Source organism: Sorex araneus, chromosome 5 (genome assembly GCF_027595985.1).
Source record: "Sorex araneus isolate mSorAra2 chromosome 5, mSorAra2.pri, whole genome shotgun sequence".
In the NCBI taxonomy this organism is placed as follows: domain Eukaryota; kingdom Metazoa; phylum Chordata; class Mammalia; order Eulipotyphla; family Soricidae; genus Sorex; species Sorex araneus.
Window position 1 is genome coordinate 54247318 of NC_073306.1, and position 18848 is coordinate 54266165.

An 18848-nucleotide genomic window follows, 5' to 3' on the forward strand; every position below is an offset into this window, starting at 1 on the left:
AGTACCAGGAGGTTGGCTCCATGGCTTGGAAGCCGGCCTCACATGCTGGGGGAAAAGGCAGATCAGATAGAGAAGGGAACATCAAGTAAGCTCTGGTTGGAGGACCCGCTGGGGAGGGGAGATGCATGCTGAAAGTAGACTATAGATTGAACACAATGGCCACTCAATACCCCTATTGCGGACCACAACACCCAAAAGGAGAGAGAGAGAACAAAAGGGAATGCCTGCCACAGAGGCGGGGTGGGGGAGACGGGGGTGGGGGGGAGGGAGGGAGGGGGGATTGGGAGGTGGGAGGGACACTGGGTTCACTGGTGGAGAATGGACACTGGTAGAGGGAGGGGTGCTCAAACATTGTATGAGGGAAACACAAGTATGAAAATGTGTAAATCTGTTACTGTACCCTCACAGTGATTCACTAATCAATAAATAAATTAATTAATTTAAAAAAGAATTTCTGCTTCCCCTTGGTCTTTGCTTTGCCCTCAATCCTAAGAGATATTCTAATGTTCTGAGTGTTTAATGGTGAACCAGGTTCATTTATGGATGGGGCAGGGAAGAGAAATCAACAGGACCACTGAGAACACACTCAGGGTTTATCCTGCCCAACGACTCTTCTCTCCCTTGGAAGAAAAGAAGAGTCAACCACACAAAAGTTACCCAAACCATGGAGAAGGATGGTGGTCTGACGGTGTCACCAGGAACAGACTGCCATCTTCCAATGATCTACTAACCCCAATGCCAGCCTGAAGGACCTTGAGACAGAGCCCCTGCTCCACCCAGGACCTTAAACTTCTTACTTTCCCCATCAGCCCTATATATCCCCCACCCTCCCACAACCCCAGCAATAGCCTCAACTGAGAGGAGATAGGTTTGGGGGAAGGGGCATGAGTCTGTTGCTGGCCCCTAAATTAATTCTTTTACTCACATCAACCCTTATCTCTTGAACAATTGGCCTTTAATGGGTGAATGCAGGAACTTGAATTCAATTACAATGGGATAAATGACAATGCCAGCCTTGTACTGTCTAGATTCCCCAATGGGTCTGTTGCTTATTATTTTTTTTCCTGGGCCAGTTTTCATATCTATTAGAGATATTGGAAGCTGCAGAAATTTACTCAAGAAAAACAAAAAGATAGATAGATAGATAGATAGATAGACAGACAGACAGACAGACAGACAGATAGATAGACAGACAGACAGACAGACAGACAGACAGACAGACAGACAGACAGATAGATAGATAGATAGATAGATAGATAGATAGATAGATAGATAGATAGATAGATAGATAGATAGATAGATAGATAGATAGGCATATTGGGGTGAAAAGCAGCTGGGTGACTCAGAACACAGATGGAAGAGCTGCTCCGGGGGGCTGTGAGAAGGAAGGGTGTCCAGGTGTTAGCCCTCTTGAACAGACTCTCCTCACAGAAACTGCAGGCTCCTTTGCAGACCAGTGCAGCCCATATCCAGTAAGCAAATTGAGGGCCAGGAAGATAGAGGTTGGTGCAAATGCTCCCAACTAAAGTTTAAATCCTGGCACCACCCTGGAGCCTCACGCAGCTCCTGGATGGCCTTGGGAGTCCCTGGCACTGCGGGATCTGAGCAACACCACATCCTCGGGCCTTGCCATGAGTCAGCGTCACTGGGAATGAGCCTGAGACCCTGAGCTCTACCTACCTGGGAGTTCCCCCAACCCCACCCCCCAAAAATAGCAAATCATGTGGATTTGGGAGTTTTCCGTGTACATGAAAGTTACTTTTACACAGAATTGTCTGTTAGGTGTGTGATTGTATTGTTAGCAAGTGTTCAGGTTCTTGTGTCCATGAACAAAGATTAGAACACAGACGTGAGAGCAGAGCTAGAAAACAGCAAGGATTTTCCTAAGTAAGAAACAAGAAACTCAGTATGAAAGAAGGTTCCAGAGGGAGGGGACCTAAATAAGAATTGCCACTGGAATTTAATTGCCACTGGGCTTTTCTTATATAGATCTTTTACATTCCTGCCTTTTGTCTCCCAAATGAGATTAGGGCCTGTCTGCAGCAGTTAGTTAACAGTTAGTTAATTGAACACCTAAGTAGGTGCCAGCTCCCTTTGATCCAGTATTTCTTGCCTTATCAGGAGCCTTTTGTTAGTGACTTTCAATAACAGATTTTTCAGAGGAAAAAGAGCCCCCATTTTACTTGTTCCTGTCTAGTGTGTCCCGATCACATATTTTATTATATCTAAAAAATAAAAAGGGGTGGAGGGGAGCCAACAACACAAATTGATCAAAAGCTTTTTATATTTAAAAAAAAAGTTAGTTACCATCTGAACCTTCAGTGAATCTGAATCATGTTTTCTAGTAGAGAGTCTTATAAAGTAATGCAGAATCTGCACAACATAAAACACAGGTGTGCCTCGAGTCTCTTTTCGACACCTAGAAGGCTCCATTTGCTCTACAGACAAGTTCCAGGAAAGAGCCTGATTGGCTGGCATGGATCATGTGCCTGTCCTTGGAGGTGGGTCATATTGCAATTAGCTGTCCCATCAGAACCTTATAGAATGAGAAATAAAGATACCAAAGAAAGACAGAAGAAATGCCGAGTAGAAAAAAAGCAAATATATGCTCAAAAGTTCTGAAATTGTGGTTCTCTGTGCCCATGGTCCACTGCTTGTTTTTACCTTCATGGGGTTGTCGTCAGTGGAACCCTGTTTGCTTTTCAAAGCCCTAGCTGCTCTCTGTAACCCTCTTGAAGCCCAGCCAGGGGTAATGAATGGGTCTCTGCTCTGTGACTCCTCTCACCTACAGCCACACTTCTGTTATAGCTACTCACGCCTTGGCTGACCTTCCACTGGGATCCTGGATTTTTCCCACTTGGCACCCACACAGTTTTAGGAGCCTAAATGTTTGTTCAGTTTGGATGCATTGGACCCATTCATCTCTTTTAAGAACTTGGTAGCCATCATTCGTACCTACTTGGAGATCCCCCAAGACCAGAGGGTGAGGTGTTAATCAGCTGCTACTCTGAGATTTCTCCGGCTTTTAATGGCTCCTCTGTTGCAAGGCATGCTGGGAAGTTCTTTCTTAGATGTGCTCTTTGCTCTCCCACCTTCCCTGGGTGGTCACTTCTCTGAAGGGACCCCCATGTTTGGGGGTTTTTGCTGATAGGGAGACCCTTCTATAATTCATGTTCTGAGCTTCCTGCGTATCATTTTCCTGTCCTACCGCAATTAATGAGTGAAATATATGCCTTGAGATTGAGATTCCAGGACCTAGGGGCAGGAGACAGGGTATAGGGTGTAAGGTTCTCGCCTTACATGTCGTCAACCCTGGTGTGATGCCTGGCACCACAGTATTGGGGAGCAATTGCTGAGTGCTGGCACCTCCAGATGTGGCCTAATCATCCACACCCCATCCCACAAAAAAAGATTCCAGAACTTAGAGCAGAGATGACTTTTGGCAAATCGCTGCATCTCTCTATGCCTGTTTTCCACATGCATCCTGAACAACCAAATGAGATGATCTTTAAGGCCTCTTCAGGCCTGATGTGTCCAAGACTCATAAACAGAAGCCAGTTCCCACTTTGACCTGCTTCTTTGACGCTGCCTAATAACCCCCTGTATTCACCGCTTGTTGTCTTTGCTCCCCTAGTGCACTGGTTTCTATAGAATTACGATACATTGTAGTTTGGGGAGGAGGGTTCCTAAGCAGTACTCTGGGGCCCTGGGGTCCACTCCTGGCAATACTCAGCCAAGTAGACCAGATGGTTCCATGGTAGGGCCTAGTGAGACCATGTGCTGCAGTGCCGGGAGCTACTAAGGGCTATACCCAACTCTGCTGGGACCACCAAGGCCACGCCCAGAGGTGCTGGGGCAGAGCTGCAGTGCCTGGAATCTAACCCTCACACACTATTGCAGCAGGGGATGAACTGTCCGCAGTCTAGGCCCAGCAAGTGGTTCTGACCTGTAGTCATCAGTCAATAGAGACTTGACTGTATGACTTTGGCCATAGTCACTGAACTTAACAATGCAAATCTAAACCCATTATCACTTGCCATTTCCCAAAGCACATGAATTATCTCATCCAGCACATAATCTTGCGGTGCAGAAGCTTTTTAGTTTAATGTAGTCCCATTTGTTGATCTCTGTTTTTACTAGATTGCTTAGTTCCGTGTCACCTTTGAAGATACCTTTATCTTCAATATCGTGGAGGGTTTCGCCGACCTTGTCTTCAATGTACCTTATGGTTTGTGGTCTAATGTTGAGGTCTTTAATCCATTTTGATCTGACTTTGGTGCATGGTGTCAGGTCAAGGTCTAAACCCATTTTTTTGCATGTGGTTGTCCAGTTGTGCCAGCACCATTTGTTAAAGAGGCTTTCCTTGCTCCACTTCACATCTCTTGCTCCCTTATCAAAGATTAGATGGTCATACATTTGGGGTTGTGTGTAGGGATATTCCACCCTGTTCCATTGGTCTACGGCTCTGCCTTTGTTCCAGTACCATGCTGTTTTAATTGTTACTGCTTTGTAGTAAAGTTTGAGGTTGGGGAGGGTGATGCCTCCCATCATCTTTTTCCCAAGAATTGTTTTAGCTATCCTTGGACGTTTGTTATTCCATATGAATTTTAGGATTGCTTGATCCATTTCTTTGAAGAATGTCATGGGTATATTTATAGGGATCGCATTGAATCTGTATAATGCTTTGGGGAGTATTGCCATTTTGACAACATTGATTCTCCCTATCCACGAGCAGGGTATATGTTTCCATTTCCTCATGTCCTCTTTGATTTCATGGAGTAGCGTTATGTAGTTTTCTTTGTAAAGGTCTTTTACTTCCTTGGTTAAGCTGATTCCGAGGTACCTGATTTTCTGGGGCACTATTGTGAATGGGATTGCTTTTTTCATGTCCCTTTCCTCTGCCTCATTGTTTGCATATATGAAGGCCATGGATTTTTGGGTATTGATTTTGTAGCCTGCAACTTTACTGTATAAGTCTATTGTTTCTAAGAGTTTCTTAGTAGAGGTTTTAGGCTTCTCTAGATATAGTATCATGTCGTCTGCAAATAGTGAGAGTTTGATTTCTTCCCTTCCTATCTGGATGCCCTTAATCTCTTTTTCTTGTCTAATAGCTATCGCAAGTACTTCCAGTACTATATTGAAGAGGAGTGGTGAGAGTGGGCATCCTTGTCTTGTGCCTGATCTCAGAGGAAAGGCCCTTAGTTTTTCCCCGTTGAGGATAATAGTTTTTCCCCGTTGAGGATAATTCCAGCACATAATCTAAGATGAGACATAAAGACTCTTTTTGGTTTGGGGGTTTTTTGTTTTGTTTTTGCTTTTTGGGTCACACCCAGTGATGCACAGGGGTTTCTCCTGGCTCTGCACTCAGGAATTACTCCTGGAAGTGCTGGGGGACCATATGGGATGCTGGGAATCTAACCCAGGTTGGCTGCATGCAAGGCAAACGCCCTACCTACTGTGCTATCGCCCCAGCCCCTAAAGACTCTTTTTGGTTGGAGGAGAAACCTCCCTTGGGAATGAGAGCAGGGAAGCAAGGTAGCCCCAGGAAGTCACTGGCTGCTGCTCATTCACTGTCAGAAGTAAAAGCAGCCTGTGAAGAGGAAAACTCCGTGGAAGGAGGAGCACTGGGTCCTCATAAAACCTTGCCTGAAGGCCACCTCCCTAGAGACTCTTCAGTCTCTTGAGCCAAAAATTGGGGCTGAAGTAATAGTATAGTGAGTAAGATGTTTGCCATACATGTGACCAACCTAAATTCAATCCCAGCATTCCAGATGGTCAATGCTTACTGCGTGAAGGGAGAAGATGGCAGTGATCTGACTGGTACTGGCCATGCTCTGGCTTCTGGAATTTTGTGGGTTTTCTTTGACGGGTGTGTGTGGGGAGTCATACCCGTGAATGCTCAGGCTAACTCTGGCTCTGCTCTCAGGAATCACTCCTGGCAGTGCTCAGGGATTCATATAGGATTCCGGGGATCGAACTCGGGTCAGCCATGTGCAAGGCAAACACCCTACGCTGTACCCACTGTGCTATAGCTCTGGCCCCCTAACATGCTCTGGCTTCTTACAGGAGCTCAGTGGGTCTGGAAGCAGGGCCACCGCTGGACAACATCCTTCCTGCTCTCAGAGACCTGCAGAGTCATTCTTCACCTGTGTGTGTAAGTCAGGGGGTCACAGGCTGCAGCCTCAGGTCACAGCCAGCTGCTGCTGGCCTGGGGGGAGTGCAGTTTGATGAGAACACGGCCATGCCCTTTCGCTTGTGTCCTGCTTGTGGTTGCTTCACAAGCAGTGTGACATGCCAGCCCAGAAAGCTTCAGATACATTATGTCTGGCCCTTTATTGAAGAGTTGGCCAAGTCCTGGCCTATGTTCATACAACAGGACCCCTAAGAATGGCACATTGCTTGTTCCGGAAAATTGTTTGATGGTCTCCCCAAACATCTGGACCCTTGTCACATGACTACCTCCCATTTAGGATATAATCTATTTCTCCACCCTACTGCCTCTAAACTTTGTGACTTGCTCTGACCCAAAGGAAGTGGCAGAAGGGCAGCCCCAGGTAGATTCCAGGGCCTGGGCCTCAACAGGTGACTGACTCAGTTTCTACCTTTTGCCCCACAGGATCTAGAAATCCCCATGAAAAGAAGCTAGTCAAACTGTCACATCTCATCCTACCCGCTGTACTATCTCTCTAGTCCCCAATATTTCACAATTTCATTGCCCATGAGAACCCTAAATCTTAGACATAGTCAGAAGGCTGATCTGAGAAAAAAAAATATTGCAGGATGTCTTCAAAAATGCCCTGTTTGGGATGACTAGAAGACAAGAGAACTCAGCTCCTTTTGTATCTGAATCCCTTGCTAAGAATCCCACCAGCCGCTCAAGTGGCAGAGGAATACCAGGAGTGTGAAAGGCCCTGAGTTCAGTTCAAGGCCCCACATGGTCCCCTGAGCATCACTGCCCCAGGCACCACAGGGCCCTGGTACCAAACCTTTAGGCCTACACCACTGGCCCAAGCATCACCATAAGGGACCCCAACATACCCTCCTCACCCCCAACACCACTGGGCATGGCCCTTATAATTGGGCGTGCGAGGGGAGATCAATGCCGTATGGAGCTGGAAGGGCCGAGGGCTTTGCACATGGTCCTTTGAGCACTGCTGAGTGTGGCCCAAAACAAAACCAAAAACAAACACAAAGAAAGAATGCCCCATGTGAATAGGGCATGAGTTTGTTTCAGAACCACAGGGGCATCTGTTCTTTCTCTCCTGCCCGCCCCTCATCTCCGCAGAGGAGACAGTAGCCAGGAGGAGCACGAGGTTAGGACCCGTGCCAAAAGCCTGGCCTCACCTCCTGTTCAGGGCTCTCTCCCCTGGCTTATTCCTCAGGATCCTTAAGTTATGAGGAGTCAATGATGGAGGCCCCAAGAGAGGTAAGCACAGAGTTTAGGGAATCCAGGTGAGGTTCTGGAAACCTGGGGATTTCTAGGGAGAGTGGAACACGGGAAGGTTGAGGCACAAATGGTGAGAGGAGGCAGAAAAGGTCAGTTTCAGGGCATCCCTAGAACTAGACACCAGCATCAGACCTGGGGCCTCTGGCAGCCATGAGCCGAGGCATCAACCAGGCTGGTCTCTGCATGACCAGTAGGGGGCAGCATGGAGTCACAGCCTCAGACTGCCCCACCTTGTGAACTCCATGGAGTCAGAAACTCTGTAAGAGCAGACACAGTACAGTGTCCCCAGTGTCCACTTCACAGAGGTGGGGCAAGGGTTCAGTGGAAAGCCCCCAAACACTTCGATGTTAGCACAATGCACGGTGGTAATCACAACCCACACCACACAGGCCAACAGAAGCCCCTCCCCTCAGCCCTGCTCTATCCGGGATTCTCAGCTTTGTCCCACCATGGCCCTCTTCTGACCTGCCCTACTGTTGGCTCCCCTTTCTCATGCTGTGCCCCCCATGGACATGATTTCCACGTGCACCCCCTTGGAATATCTGGGGAACCATATGGCTTCCAGTTGAGAAATGGTGGGCTAGACCCCACAATACCAGAGACACACATGGATGGATACACCGGCACCCATATGCATACCCACACACAAACACAGACACACTCACATCACACAGACCTACACACAGCTGCACAACACCGACATGCACACACAGACATGTGTACAGGTGTCCAGACACATAAACACACATATATATACACAAATGCACACAGACACGCACACAGTCACGCAATGACATTAGGAAACTCCTGGTGATACCAAACAATGCATATTACTCATAAACACACATCCACATGGTCCACAGCGGTGAGTCATTATAGCAACTCTACACTGGCAAGTAGCTAACATTGAGGTGCTAGAATTGCAGATATTTAAAAAATTAAATATTTAACAAGATGTGATTATAGATATTAAAACATCTTTAAGAGCCAACTATAGTGGCTGGGGATATAGTACAGCAGAGAGTACATGCCAAGCAGACACCAGCCCCACTTTCGATCCCTAGCACTCATGGCCTCTAGCACTGCCTGGTACAGCCTAGCACCATGGGGTGCTTGTGGCATCGCATCCTCAGGCCCTCATTCAACTGCGGTACTTGTGGGCAAAAGGCCCCCATTTTCCTGGGCAATGGCTGATAACATTCAATGGCTGATAGGAACCCCAGTGGGAAGTTCTGCTGGGAATGACCCCTAGGCCTCTGGAACACCATCTGGGGACTTCCCTTACCCAAAAATATCAACTACATTCAAATAACTTTCTTTCAAAATACTGTATTCATTTTCTATAGTTTATATTTTGCCTACTTACTATAAAACAAAGCTCCCAGAAGCACACGGCCACATTGGTGGGTCTCAATGATGGGTCCCATTCCCCTGACCCTGAAAGAGCCTCCAATGCAGCACTGTTAGGAAGGATGAGTAAAGAGAGGCTGCTTAAACCACAACACCCAAAAGGAGAGAGAACAAAAGGGAATGTCCTGCCACAGAGGTGGGGTTGGGTGAAGCGGGTGGGGGGATGGGAGGGATGCTGGAATCATCGGTGGAGGAGAATGGGCACTGGTAGAGGGATGGGTACTCAAGCATTGTATGACTGTAACACAAGCACGAAAATATGTAAATCTGTAACTGTACCCTCACGATGATTCATTAATAAAAAAAAAGAAAAAAAAAGAATTGGTGCAACCACAGACAGGAAGGCAGGTTAAAGACCCTTTGAGAACTGCATGGTAATAGGTTACTTTTTTATCTGTATGGTATTAAAAATAAGTAAATTATATAAATACAAAAAAAGAGAGAGGCTGCTAAAATCTCAGGGCTAGGATGAATGGAGACATTACTGGCACATGCTCGAGCAAATTGATGAACAACAGGATGACAGTGATACAGTGATACTCATTTTAATCACTGTCACTGTCATCCCGCTGCACATCTATTTGTTCGAGTGGGCACCAGTAACGTCTCTCAATGACTTATTGTTACTGGTTTTGGCATATCCAATACGCACGGGTAGCTTGCCAGGCTCTGCCTCCCGGGCTCAATACTCTCGGTAGCTTACTGGGCTCTCCGAGAGGGGTGGAAGAATTAAACTCGGGTCGGCTGTGTGAAAGGCAAATGCCCAACCACTGTGCTATCGCTCCAGCCACTCATTTTAATAATTCAGAAAAATATTTTCAAATGTGTTCATTAAAAGAATTTTAACTTTTCTGTGACAGAGAGATAGTATGGTGGGTAGGGCATATGATCGACCCAGGTTTGATCCCTGGCACCCCATGTGATCCTCTGAGCCCACCGGGAGTGATCCCTGAGCACAGAGTCAGGAGTAAGCACTGAGCACCATCAAATGTGGCCCCAAAACAGAAGGAGAAAAAAAAAACTTTTTAAGACTTTTCTCCAGCTACAAAATAGATTTGAAAACAGCACCTACAAAGTGTTTGTCGGCTTGAGTGGCAACTTCACAATATTCAGACGCACAATCTGAGACTCTGGAATGTTTCCCAGCCCAAGGCCCCACAAAATACCCCGCAGAAATACCTAAAAGATAAGGGGCAAATCTGAACACTGCCCACCCCAAGAGGTTCTGGAGTCCTTCGGGAAAGAAAGGGGATCCTGGCGGGAGGAGTCTTTGTAGATGAGACCCCTGGGTTTTGTCTAGCCAATATTCCTGGTATGAGCAGTAACAACAGTGCAAGTCCAGCCTCCTCCGGTAAGCACTCTGCAGGTACTATTTTAACTGTCTCCACAGGGCAATGAGAGGGAGTGTTATCAGCCATTGCCCAGGAAAATGGGGGCCTTTTGCCCACAAGTACCCACTTAGCCACTGATGAAGCCTGGCACCTGAGTCCAGAGCCCACAGCTTGGCCTCCACCAGAACACAGGTGTTGGGGAGACCCTCACGTTCCCCCCTCACCTGCCCCAGACACTCACAAGGCACCTGTTTGCATCTGTAGCTCTGCCCTCCCTCTACCTGCTCTGGATCCCAGCCTGTGAGTCCTTGAGGGACGAGAACACGCTGTTTCTTTGTTTCTCCCCCACCTGAGCACCCCTGGCCTGTGACCACTGCACCCACGGGGTTGAGTGAAGGTAGTGGTGGTCAGGGTACTGGCCCGTCCTGAGACCCTGCCGGGCTGGGCAGGTGACACTCTGTGAACAGGCCTTGCTGGTCTGCTCTGATCCTTCCTCTCTGAGCACCCAGAAGCTGCCCATAACCTTCCTGCCAGGGTCCCCAGTCCAGCCACACAGAGGAGCGGCCACCTCCTTGCTTCTAACACTCACAGGTGTCCCAGAGTCCCCTGGGCAAAGACCAACAAGGTGCAGCTGTGATGTTTACAGGCCAGTGGCCACTTTATAAAATGCCACTACAGGACACACCAGAGACTCATTCTCTACCCTGCAGCACGAAGGAGAGAGCCAGGCGAGAGGTGATGGCAGCAGGGAGGGGCTCCCCTGGCCTTCCGGGGCACGGGGATGGAGCCCTCACACAGTACCGCATTGTCCTGGGGTACCCTGCTCTCTCCGCCATTCTGCCTGCCAGGCTGTCTGCCAGCAGGTGTGTCGACGCCGTCCTGGGGAGAGGAGGTGGGATCTGTTCCCCCTAAGAAAAGCCCTGTGAGGCCCGCCCACGTCACACCAGACCCCAGCCTCCTGGGCACGTGTCCCTCAGACCCCTAAACCTTTGTTCACACTGTGCCCACATGTGAAGGCTCTCCCTGACCCTCCTATCCAAGTCATTCCTTGAGACCCCTGTGAAATCATTTCTTCCCTGGATAAACCCTCATTCCCCTCCCGCCCAGATTAGCTGTCGCCCCCTCCTAGTCTCACAAAACATTCTGTACATTTCCGTTCACAGTGTTAATGATGTCTGTCTCCCTGGGCAGCGAGTGATCTGGTGGGCAGGAAGCAGACCCAGTTCTGGGCTCTGGGCTCGATACTCCCAGCACCCACAGACGGTTCAGCACAGCGTGTGAATTCCTGGCAAAGCTCTTCAGGAAGAGGCTGGTTCGCTGGTATTGCCGTTTTTCTTGTTCCAGTGACAACAGATGATGACGGTAATGAGGACTTCTAAGCCACAAGGGACATGCTTAGGAGCCACAGAGGAAAAACGATGCTGGGACAAGGCCCTGTGCCCCTCACCATCTCTCTGCCAAGCCCCCTGCACCCTGAAGCTCCCATGTGTCCCTGGGGTCAGGAGGCCCCTGAAAGGCCCAGCCGGCACCCAGCCGGGCAGCGGGGCAGCTCCATTCCCAGAGGAGGTGTGGACTGGCTCCCCGGGACCGGAGAAGGAGGAAAGGAAGGAGGGGAGGATGTTTATGGCTTCCGCCCATGGGCCTGGCTCCACCAAGTGTCCCCACTCCTGCTTCCTTTTCATCCCATCCCAAACTCGAAAAGATAGATCTAATTAGCCCCGATTTATGGATGATGAAGCTTAGCTCGGGGACGTGACAAAACTGCCACAGTCATCTCCAACTAAGTGGCGGCGACTAACAACACACCAGCCCTGGTCCTGCTGATACCGATACCGAGAGCTGACACATTCAGCCACGCGATGCCACTGGTGGGAAACAACTCCGCCACCACACCTCCTGGGAGCCTGGCGTGCGCCCCTCTCCCTGCACACCTCCTGGAGATCTGCCTCGCTCTGCCCCTTCCACGTCCTCTGTTTTCTGGCCCTGGTGGCCAGGGCTGGCAGGGGCCCACGGCACTCTGAGCAGAGAGCTGGTCCTCCCTGGGCCACACCCCTCTGCTGCTGCAGGAAAGGGCCGTGGGCCAAATCTCCCTGGGAATCAAGCTAATTTTCAGGTGTTTAGGAGGTAGCTCCTCAGTGACTCACTGTTTGGGCTCTCATGACCAGGGCCGCCGCCAGGGGCTTGCTGGAGCTGCCCTCATTAAAATCAAAAGGCAAGGGTGAGCCATGGGAGCGCCCCCCCTTCCAGTCCTGCCCCACCCGAGCCTTGGTGATTGGGTGATCTGGGTACGGGGAGCTCAACGCTCTGGCCCCTTTTACTCCCCCTCTGCCCCATCCACTTCGCCACCCAGTGAGGTGAGCAAAGCCTGGGGTGGAAGGAGTTCCCGATAGGGGAGGCACTGAGGCAGCTCTCGGTGCTTTCCTGACGTTACAGGTGGGAAAACCCCTTCATCCCTGAATCCCTGCCACCACTCCCCTTCCCACTCCAAGGTGACACTCCCACAGGGACCTGTGCCTGGGGATCAGGCATGGGGCCTGAGTCCTCCCTGTCTGCTTGGAGACCAGCCTCCTCTCTCCACCCGGCCCCAAAGCGGGGCTCACATTCCCGTGGACCTCACTGATGCTTTCACTTGCATGGACCCTTCCCTACACACACACACACACACACACACACACACACACACACAAGATAGATAGATAGATAGATAGATAGATAGATAGATAGATAGATAGATAGATAGATAGATAAAAATCAAATATTAAGACCTCGTGTGTATGCAGAGAAATAGAATCTAGACTGGATTACAGTCACTTGTCTCCTCTGATTGGAAAGAGATCAAATCTGGAGGTTTTCTAAAAGATGGGTTCTGTGCTTGCCCTTCGGGCTGCCTGGGTACCAGTGCCATCTCCATGGGCTTCAGCAGGTGCCCTGGTTTGCCTCATGTAGAACAGGCAGGCGGTGGCACTGCCAGCACCTGGAGGTCTTGCTGGGAAGGGCTTGGCCTACGCAGGCACAAAGCCAGGACCCAGTGTGGGGACCACGAGGCACATCTGAGCTGCTGCCTCCTGGGATGGTGCAAGGAGCAAGGGCGGGTGCCTTCTTTGTCCTTTTTGCCTTGTCTTTTTGCAGTGGTGAGCAGGGGCCTTCCCAGGTGATGCTTAGGAGACTCAGGCACCCTTCCTGGCGATTCCTGATCAACGGGGCCAGTGGCTCAATGCAAGGACCTGAGAATGTGGTGGTGCTCGCGCCCTGCATTGTTAGGGGTGACGCAGGCCACTCGGGCATGTCCTGGGCCCTCCAGATCTGCAGGCACCTTTGTTCAGAGGTGCTAGGGGATGAACTGGGGGGTCGAACCCTGGTCAGCTATATTCAAGGCAAGCACCTTGGCCCCTGTACCATCTCTCTGGCCCCATATATGGGCAGGAAAACTGAGGCTCTGACAAAGACCTGCCCACAGTCAGGGAGTCCATGGTGGGACCAGAATGCCACGGCTGTAGCGCCCAGCCCTGGATGTTGATGGAAGCAGCTGATCAAGTTGCCCCAGTCACAAACCAGGAACAGGGAGGGCAGGGCAGGAGGAGGTCACGGGCAGTTCAGGGCTCCCTGGCCTCCCGTTCTGCCCAGATGGACTCAGGGGAGGGGCTCACGAAGGCCGCTGAGACCAGTGACCCTTGGACGTCCCCAACCATGACAGAGGCAGTTCCCACAGGGCAGGAGGGGCTCCGACTCGCCCCCATCCCTAAGGCGCCAGCCGAGCTCCAAAGGTACAAAGGCCTAGTGTTTGGACCTGACCGTGAGCACTGCAGCCCACCCGGAGGGGCACGCCAGGTCAGGGGTCTGCTGTCAGCCCCTGTTGGGTCTCACATAACAGCTGAAGGTGGGCATTGCCGGAAACTCCCGGATCATAGGTTTACCAGCTGACTCATTCGAAAGCCTCGTTCTACAGCAGCCCTGCAGGCTGCCCCACTGCCCAAGGTCTGGGGGAGACCAAAGCCAGATCTGGGAGCTTGTAGGAGAGAACAGTAGAGAACAACCTCTAGGCTCAGTTGGCTGAGTTCCCAGCCCTCGGCTTATGGCTCTTCTGTTTTGTTTGGGGGCCGCACCCCGCCGTGCTCAGGGTTTACTCCTGACTCTGTGTTCAGGGATCACTCCTGGCAAGGCTTCGGTGGGGAGTGGCGGGGAATCATACGAGATTCTGGGAATTGAACCCAGGTCAGGCACATGCAAGGCAAGTGCCTTATCCCATGTACTATTTCTCCAGTTCCAAGTCTTATAGGTTATTGGACAAAAGGTGCCCGGACCCTGTGCCCTGCCTTGGGTCATGTGGTTCTCCCTGCAGATGACAAGGAAACTGAAAGAGCAAGACAGGGGTCAGGGGACGCACTACAGGGGCCAGTGGCATGGACCACATGCCCACTGGCACTGGGGCCCCAGGCCTGGTGAACTAAGAGTCTCACATCTCTGGGCCCCGGGGTGAGAAGAGCAAGCCACCACCCCTGGGGAGCCCATCAGCTCAGGGGACCCTGTCAGCGATCAGGGGACAGCAGATGGTGACCACAGTAGCGGGGAGAGAGAGAAGCACAGGTCCCCCACCCCCCAAGGCTGCCTGGATGTCAAGCCCACGGCCCAGTCTGGCCCCTCCCCTGGGGACCTGGCCAAAGCGCCAGGCCTGGAAGCAAGGTTGCATCACTGGGCATTCGGGGGTTAATGACGGGGAGTGGACAGGACCCGGGTATTTAACTAATTGGGGAGGTGCCCTGGGATCAGAAGCACCCCTGCTGGCCCTCTCTGCACCTGGCTCAGAGCCCCCGGCACCTCCCCTCCCCAGCATGAAGCCACCCCCTCTTCTGACCTTCTTGTGCCTCCTGGGTAAGTGACCCTCACGACCTTTTACCTGACCCTGACCCCAGCTAGAAACGCAGGGCTTCCCAGATGTCCCTAGCAGGGGCCCCTGGGAACCAGCTCTCTGGTGAGTCCCAGGGCCCCCTGCCAGCCCTGGACACAGGGTCAGAAAACAGAAACTTGCTAAGGACAGAGCTGGGCGTGGGGGGAGAGGGGACGAGGAAGGGGGGTGTTTCCTGAGGGCAGCACATTCGGGCCTAGGAGAAAGAGGCAGCAGCTGGGGTGGGGCAGGCTGGGGGAGGGGCTGCACCCACCCCCAGCCCCTAACTCAAGTGGTCCTCAGCTCCAACCTGCCTGGGGGGGCAGTACCCCCACCTGTGCCTGTGTTGGTAGGACCTGCAAGAAGGGGGCCTAGGAGGCATCTTCTGGGACTTGGAGGGGACAGAGGATCCCTGGGGGCGGGCTTACCCTCGTGGAAGGGATCAGAAGCCACCTGGAGAGAACCCAGGAGTGGGAGACTGCTGAGGGAGGGGGCTGGGTATGCTGGCACCGTGGGCACAGATGGGAGGTCCAGGTGCCCGGCGCCCTGGAGATCTGGACGCACCGGGTGTGAGCACTTGGAGAGGGCAGCGGGGTGGGGAGCAGAGACACTCGGAGATGTCTTGACTCAGACTTGAGGGGGCCTCCGGGGAGGCTGGCTGGGAGGGCGGGCCCCAGGACTCCCGCGGCCTCGCCCTCCTTCCCCGAAGTGGCCCCGGCTGGCGGGAACCTGGTCCAGTTCGGGGTGATGATTGAGCGGATGACGGGCAAGTCGGCGCTGCAGTACAACGACTACGGCTGCTACTGCGGCATCGGCGGCTCGCACTGGCCGGTGGACCCCACAGACTGGTGAGGGGGTGGCCGCGCAGAGGGCCCGCCCTGGGGGAGGAGCCTCGGGAGCGGGTGGAGGGGGGGAGGGCTGGCTCCCCGAGCCCAGCGGGCCTGTCACGCAGGTGCTGCCACGCGCACGACTGCTGCTACGGGCGGCTGCAGAAGCTGGGCTGCGAGCCCAAGCTGGAGCGCTACCTCTTCTCCACCACCAAGTGCAACATCTTCTGCGGTGAGTGACCCGCTCCTCCTCGAGAGGGAGCTGCTGGGGGCGCCTGGCCCTCTGCCCGGGCACCCGTTTGACTTCCCATCCAGGAGCCCCAGAGAACCCCCACCCTTGGGCTCCTGCCCTGGCCCCAGGCACCTCCTCCCACCAGCCCCACCCAGAGCCTCGGGGGAGAGGAGGTCTGGGTTTGGGTGGGGGACAGAGCTGAACCCCAGCCACACGCCCAACCCAGCAGAGAGGTGCAGGGAAAACCCCCAGCACAGAGCCAAAGAGAGACGGAGTTTCCCAAGTCCACGTTCCCAAAGCTGGATTCTCCAGGGGGCAGCGAGGTCAGGGATAGGCCCCTGAGTCAAGCTTGAGCAAGCCCAGAGCCTCCCAGAGCCCCTGCTCACTAGGTCCCCACACGGAGCCCCCGCACAGCCCCTGCCCAGACCCACGGCTCAGCTTCTGGCCACAGGACAGCTGGGAGGAGGCCACGGGCCAACGGGGCGCCAGGAAGAAGGGACGACGGTCGTAGGAGGCCCAGCTCAGACCTCTAAGTTCTCCCCACGGGAGGAGCAAGGCCTGACCAGAGCCATTGGTGGCGGCATCCACTCCTCAAGGCAGCCTGGGCGAGCGTCACTTCATCGGGGGACAGCAAGTGTCACATGCCTCCAGGCTGGGACAGGGAGAGGAGGGTTCAGGGGATCCTCTGAGCCACAGTGTGGCCATGGGCAAGCCTCCTAGGCCTGGCCGTCTCTGCAAATCCCTCCCCTCCTAACAGAGAGGCTCCCCCTCATTACCCAAGGGTGGGTGAGACAGGGCAGCACCTTCCAATTCCAGGCCCCGTGGAGGCTTGGTGAAGCGTGGAGGCTGACCTCGAGGGGACCGTGAGTGGTCCTGGCAGGCGCTGAGCTGTGACATGTATGTCCTTTTGGAGCACTTGGGGTGGCAGAGGCAGAGGCCAGAAGCAGCTCTTGGGCCCCTGTGCCTGACAACAGCTTTTACCCCAGGCTGGGTCTAGGCCCACAGGTGAAGGGGTGCTAGGGGAACTGCCAGAAAGTGGCGTCTGCCTGAAGACGCCTGAAGAGGCCCAGGCCCCAAAGGTCTTGCTCCAGTTCCAGTGTCTCTGGTCTGGGCACTGGCCGCTCTGAGGTCTGTGCCCGGGCCACAGGGATGGGAGCACTGTGATTCCGAGCTTTCCTCCATGCTTGCAGGTTAAAGCCCCATCAGTAAGACTCCTGCTGGGAGGCGGGAGAGGTAGCACAGCAGGTAGGGCATTTGCCTTGCATGCGGCCGACCTGGGTTTGATCCCCAGCATCCCATATGGTCTCCTGAGCACCACCAGGAGTAATTTCTGAGTGCAGAGCCAGGAGTAACCCCTGAGCATCGCTGGGTGTGACCCATAAAGCCAATAAAAACAAATTTAAAAAAATACTCATGCTGGGGAAGGGCTTCTCGACTTCAGTCCCCCCAGACAGGTGGTCCCTCGCCTCTCACTTACCCGAAAGCATCCTCCATTCACCTGCAAGCATTCCCGCAGAAAAGGGGCTTCCAGCAGAATGGGGCTGGAGGTCACACAGGTGCAGTTCCTTCGTGCAGCAGACCTGAGGCCTGGGTCTGCCCACCCCGACCCTGATGTGCCCTGTCTCCCACCTAGGCGGCAAGACCGCCTGCCAGCGTCAGACCTGCGAGTGTGACAGGACGGCCGCGCTCTGCTTTCGCCGCCACCTGAGGACCTACAACCGCAAATATGCCAATTACCCCAACAGGCTGTGCACCGGGCCCACCCCGCCCTGCCGAGGCTGACCAGCCTCCAGCTGCTGCCGCCCAGGCTGGAGGACGTGGCGCCAAAGACCCTGACTCTGGAAATTTCATCTGCCAACCTCTTCCTCTCAAGAACTCCCCAGTTGCTGCTGGCCCCTGCAGACGCAACACCCTCTTAGCAAAAGCAGGGCCTCTGGAAGTCCCGACCTTCAGCCCTGACCGGCACTCTGACCTCACCCTGCTCCCAATTTCCTTTTGTGAATGGTATTTCCTCTTAATCCGAGGACTCTTCAATTTGCAGATTATCACTGGAGGATTGGTCTACAGATTCACTCTTTTGCTTTTTGAGCACCAGCTATGTGTTAGACAGGGGATGCTGATTCCACACAGATGGCCCCTGCTAACATCAGCCTTTTAATTTGCCATGCCTGTAACTTTTATGACTCCCTTAACATTCTACAACACTCCCCAAGGCAGAATGGCAATCTCTGAAAGAAATATGCCCAGCCAGATGGAGTCACGTGAGAAACATCCAAAAACACCATCAAGGGACCAGAAAGATAGCAGAGAGGTGTTTAGGTACTTTTGCTGCATGAAGTTCAATCCCTGGCACTAGATATGGTCACTTGAGCACTGCCAGTAATGATCCCTGAGTGCGGAGCCAAGAGTGAGCACGGAGCAACACCAGGTGCAGCCTCAAAAACAAAAACAAAAGAAAAAAGTAAAACACCAATCAAAACGATCCCCACTACCTTATCAGGGGGATTTCAAGTCCTCCATTCAGCTAAGATGGAAAAGAAGCTCTAGATCATCTTCTCCAAGTGCTGCCTTTGATTGACAGGCATCCAGGAACCAGAGCGAAGAGAAGTTTGAGCTGAGGAGTGCCCTCCTCAGTCTCAGTGGAAGTTCATTTCTGCTTAGAATCTGACTGGACACTGACCTTCTGGCCCTCTGATTGTCAATGTGAATAGCCCAGAAT

The 18848-nt window shown here is 52.6% G+C and overlaps 1 protein-coding gene across 1 annotated transcript; it reads left to right on the plus strand.

Moving 5' to 3' along the window:
* Positions 1 to 15017: 15017 nt before the first annotated feature.
* PLA2G2E (phospholipase A2 group IIE) lies at positions 15018 to 17911 on the plus strand. Its single transcript, XM_004603678.2, has 4 exons — positions 15018 to 15057; positions 15780 to 15918; positions 16023 to 16129; positions 17763 to 17911. Exons 1-4 carry the CDS (start codon positions 15018 to 15020, stop codon positions 17909 to 17911), a joined length of 435 nt encoding a protein of 144 aa, XP_004603735.1.
* The last annotated feature ends 937 nt before the right edge of the window (positions 17912 to 18848 follow it).

What these genes read in the sequence shown, in the direction of transcription:
- PLA2G2E (XM_004603678.2), top strand. Translation starts at nt 15,018, where the DNA reads ATGAAGCCACCCCCTCTTCTGACCTTCTTGTGCCTCCTGG. An exon ending in CCGGTGGACCCCACAGACTG is followed by an intron (nt 15,919 to 16,022) that starts GTGAGGGGGTGG and finishes CCTGTCACGCAG; the next exon opens with GTGCTGCCACGCGCACGACT. An exon ending in CAAGTGCAACATCTTCTGCG is followed by an intron (nt 16,130 to 17,762) that starts GTGAGTGACCCG and finishes TCTCCCACCTAG; the next exon opens with GCGGCAAGACCGCCTGCCAG.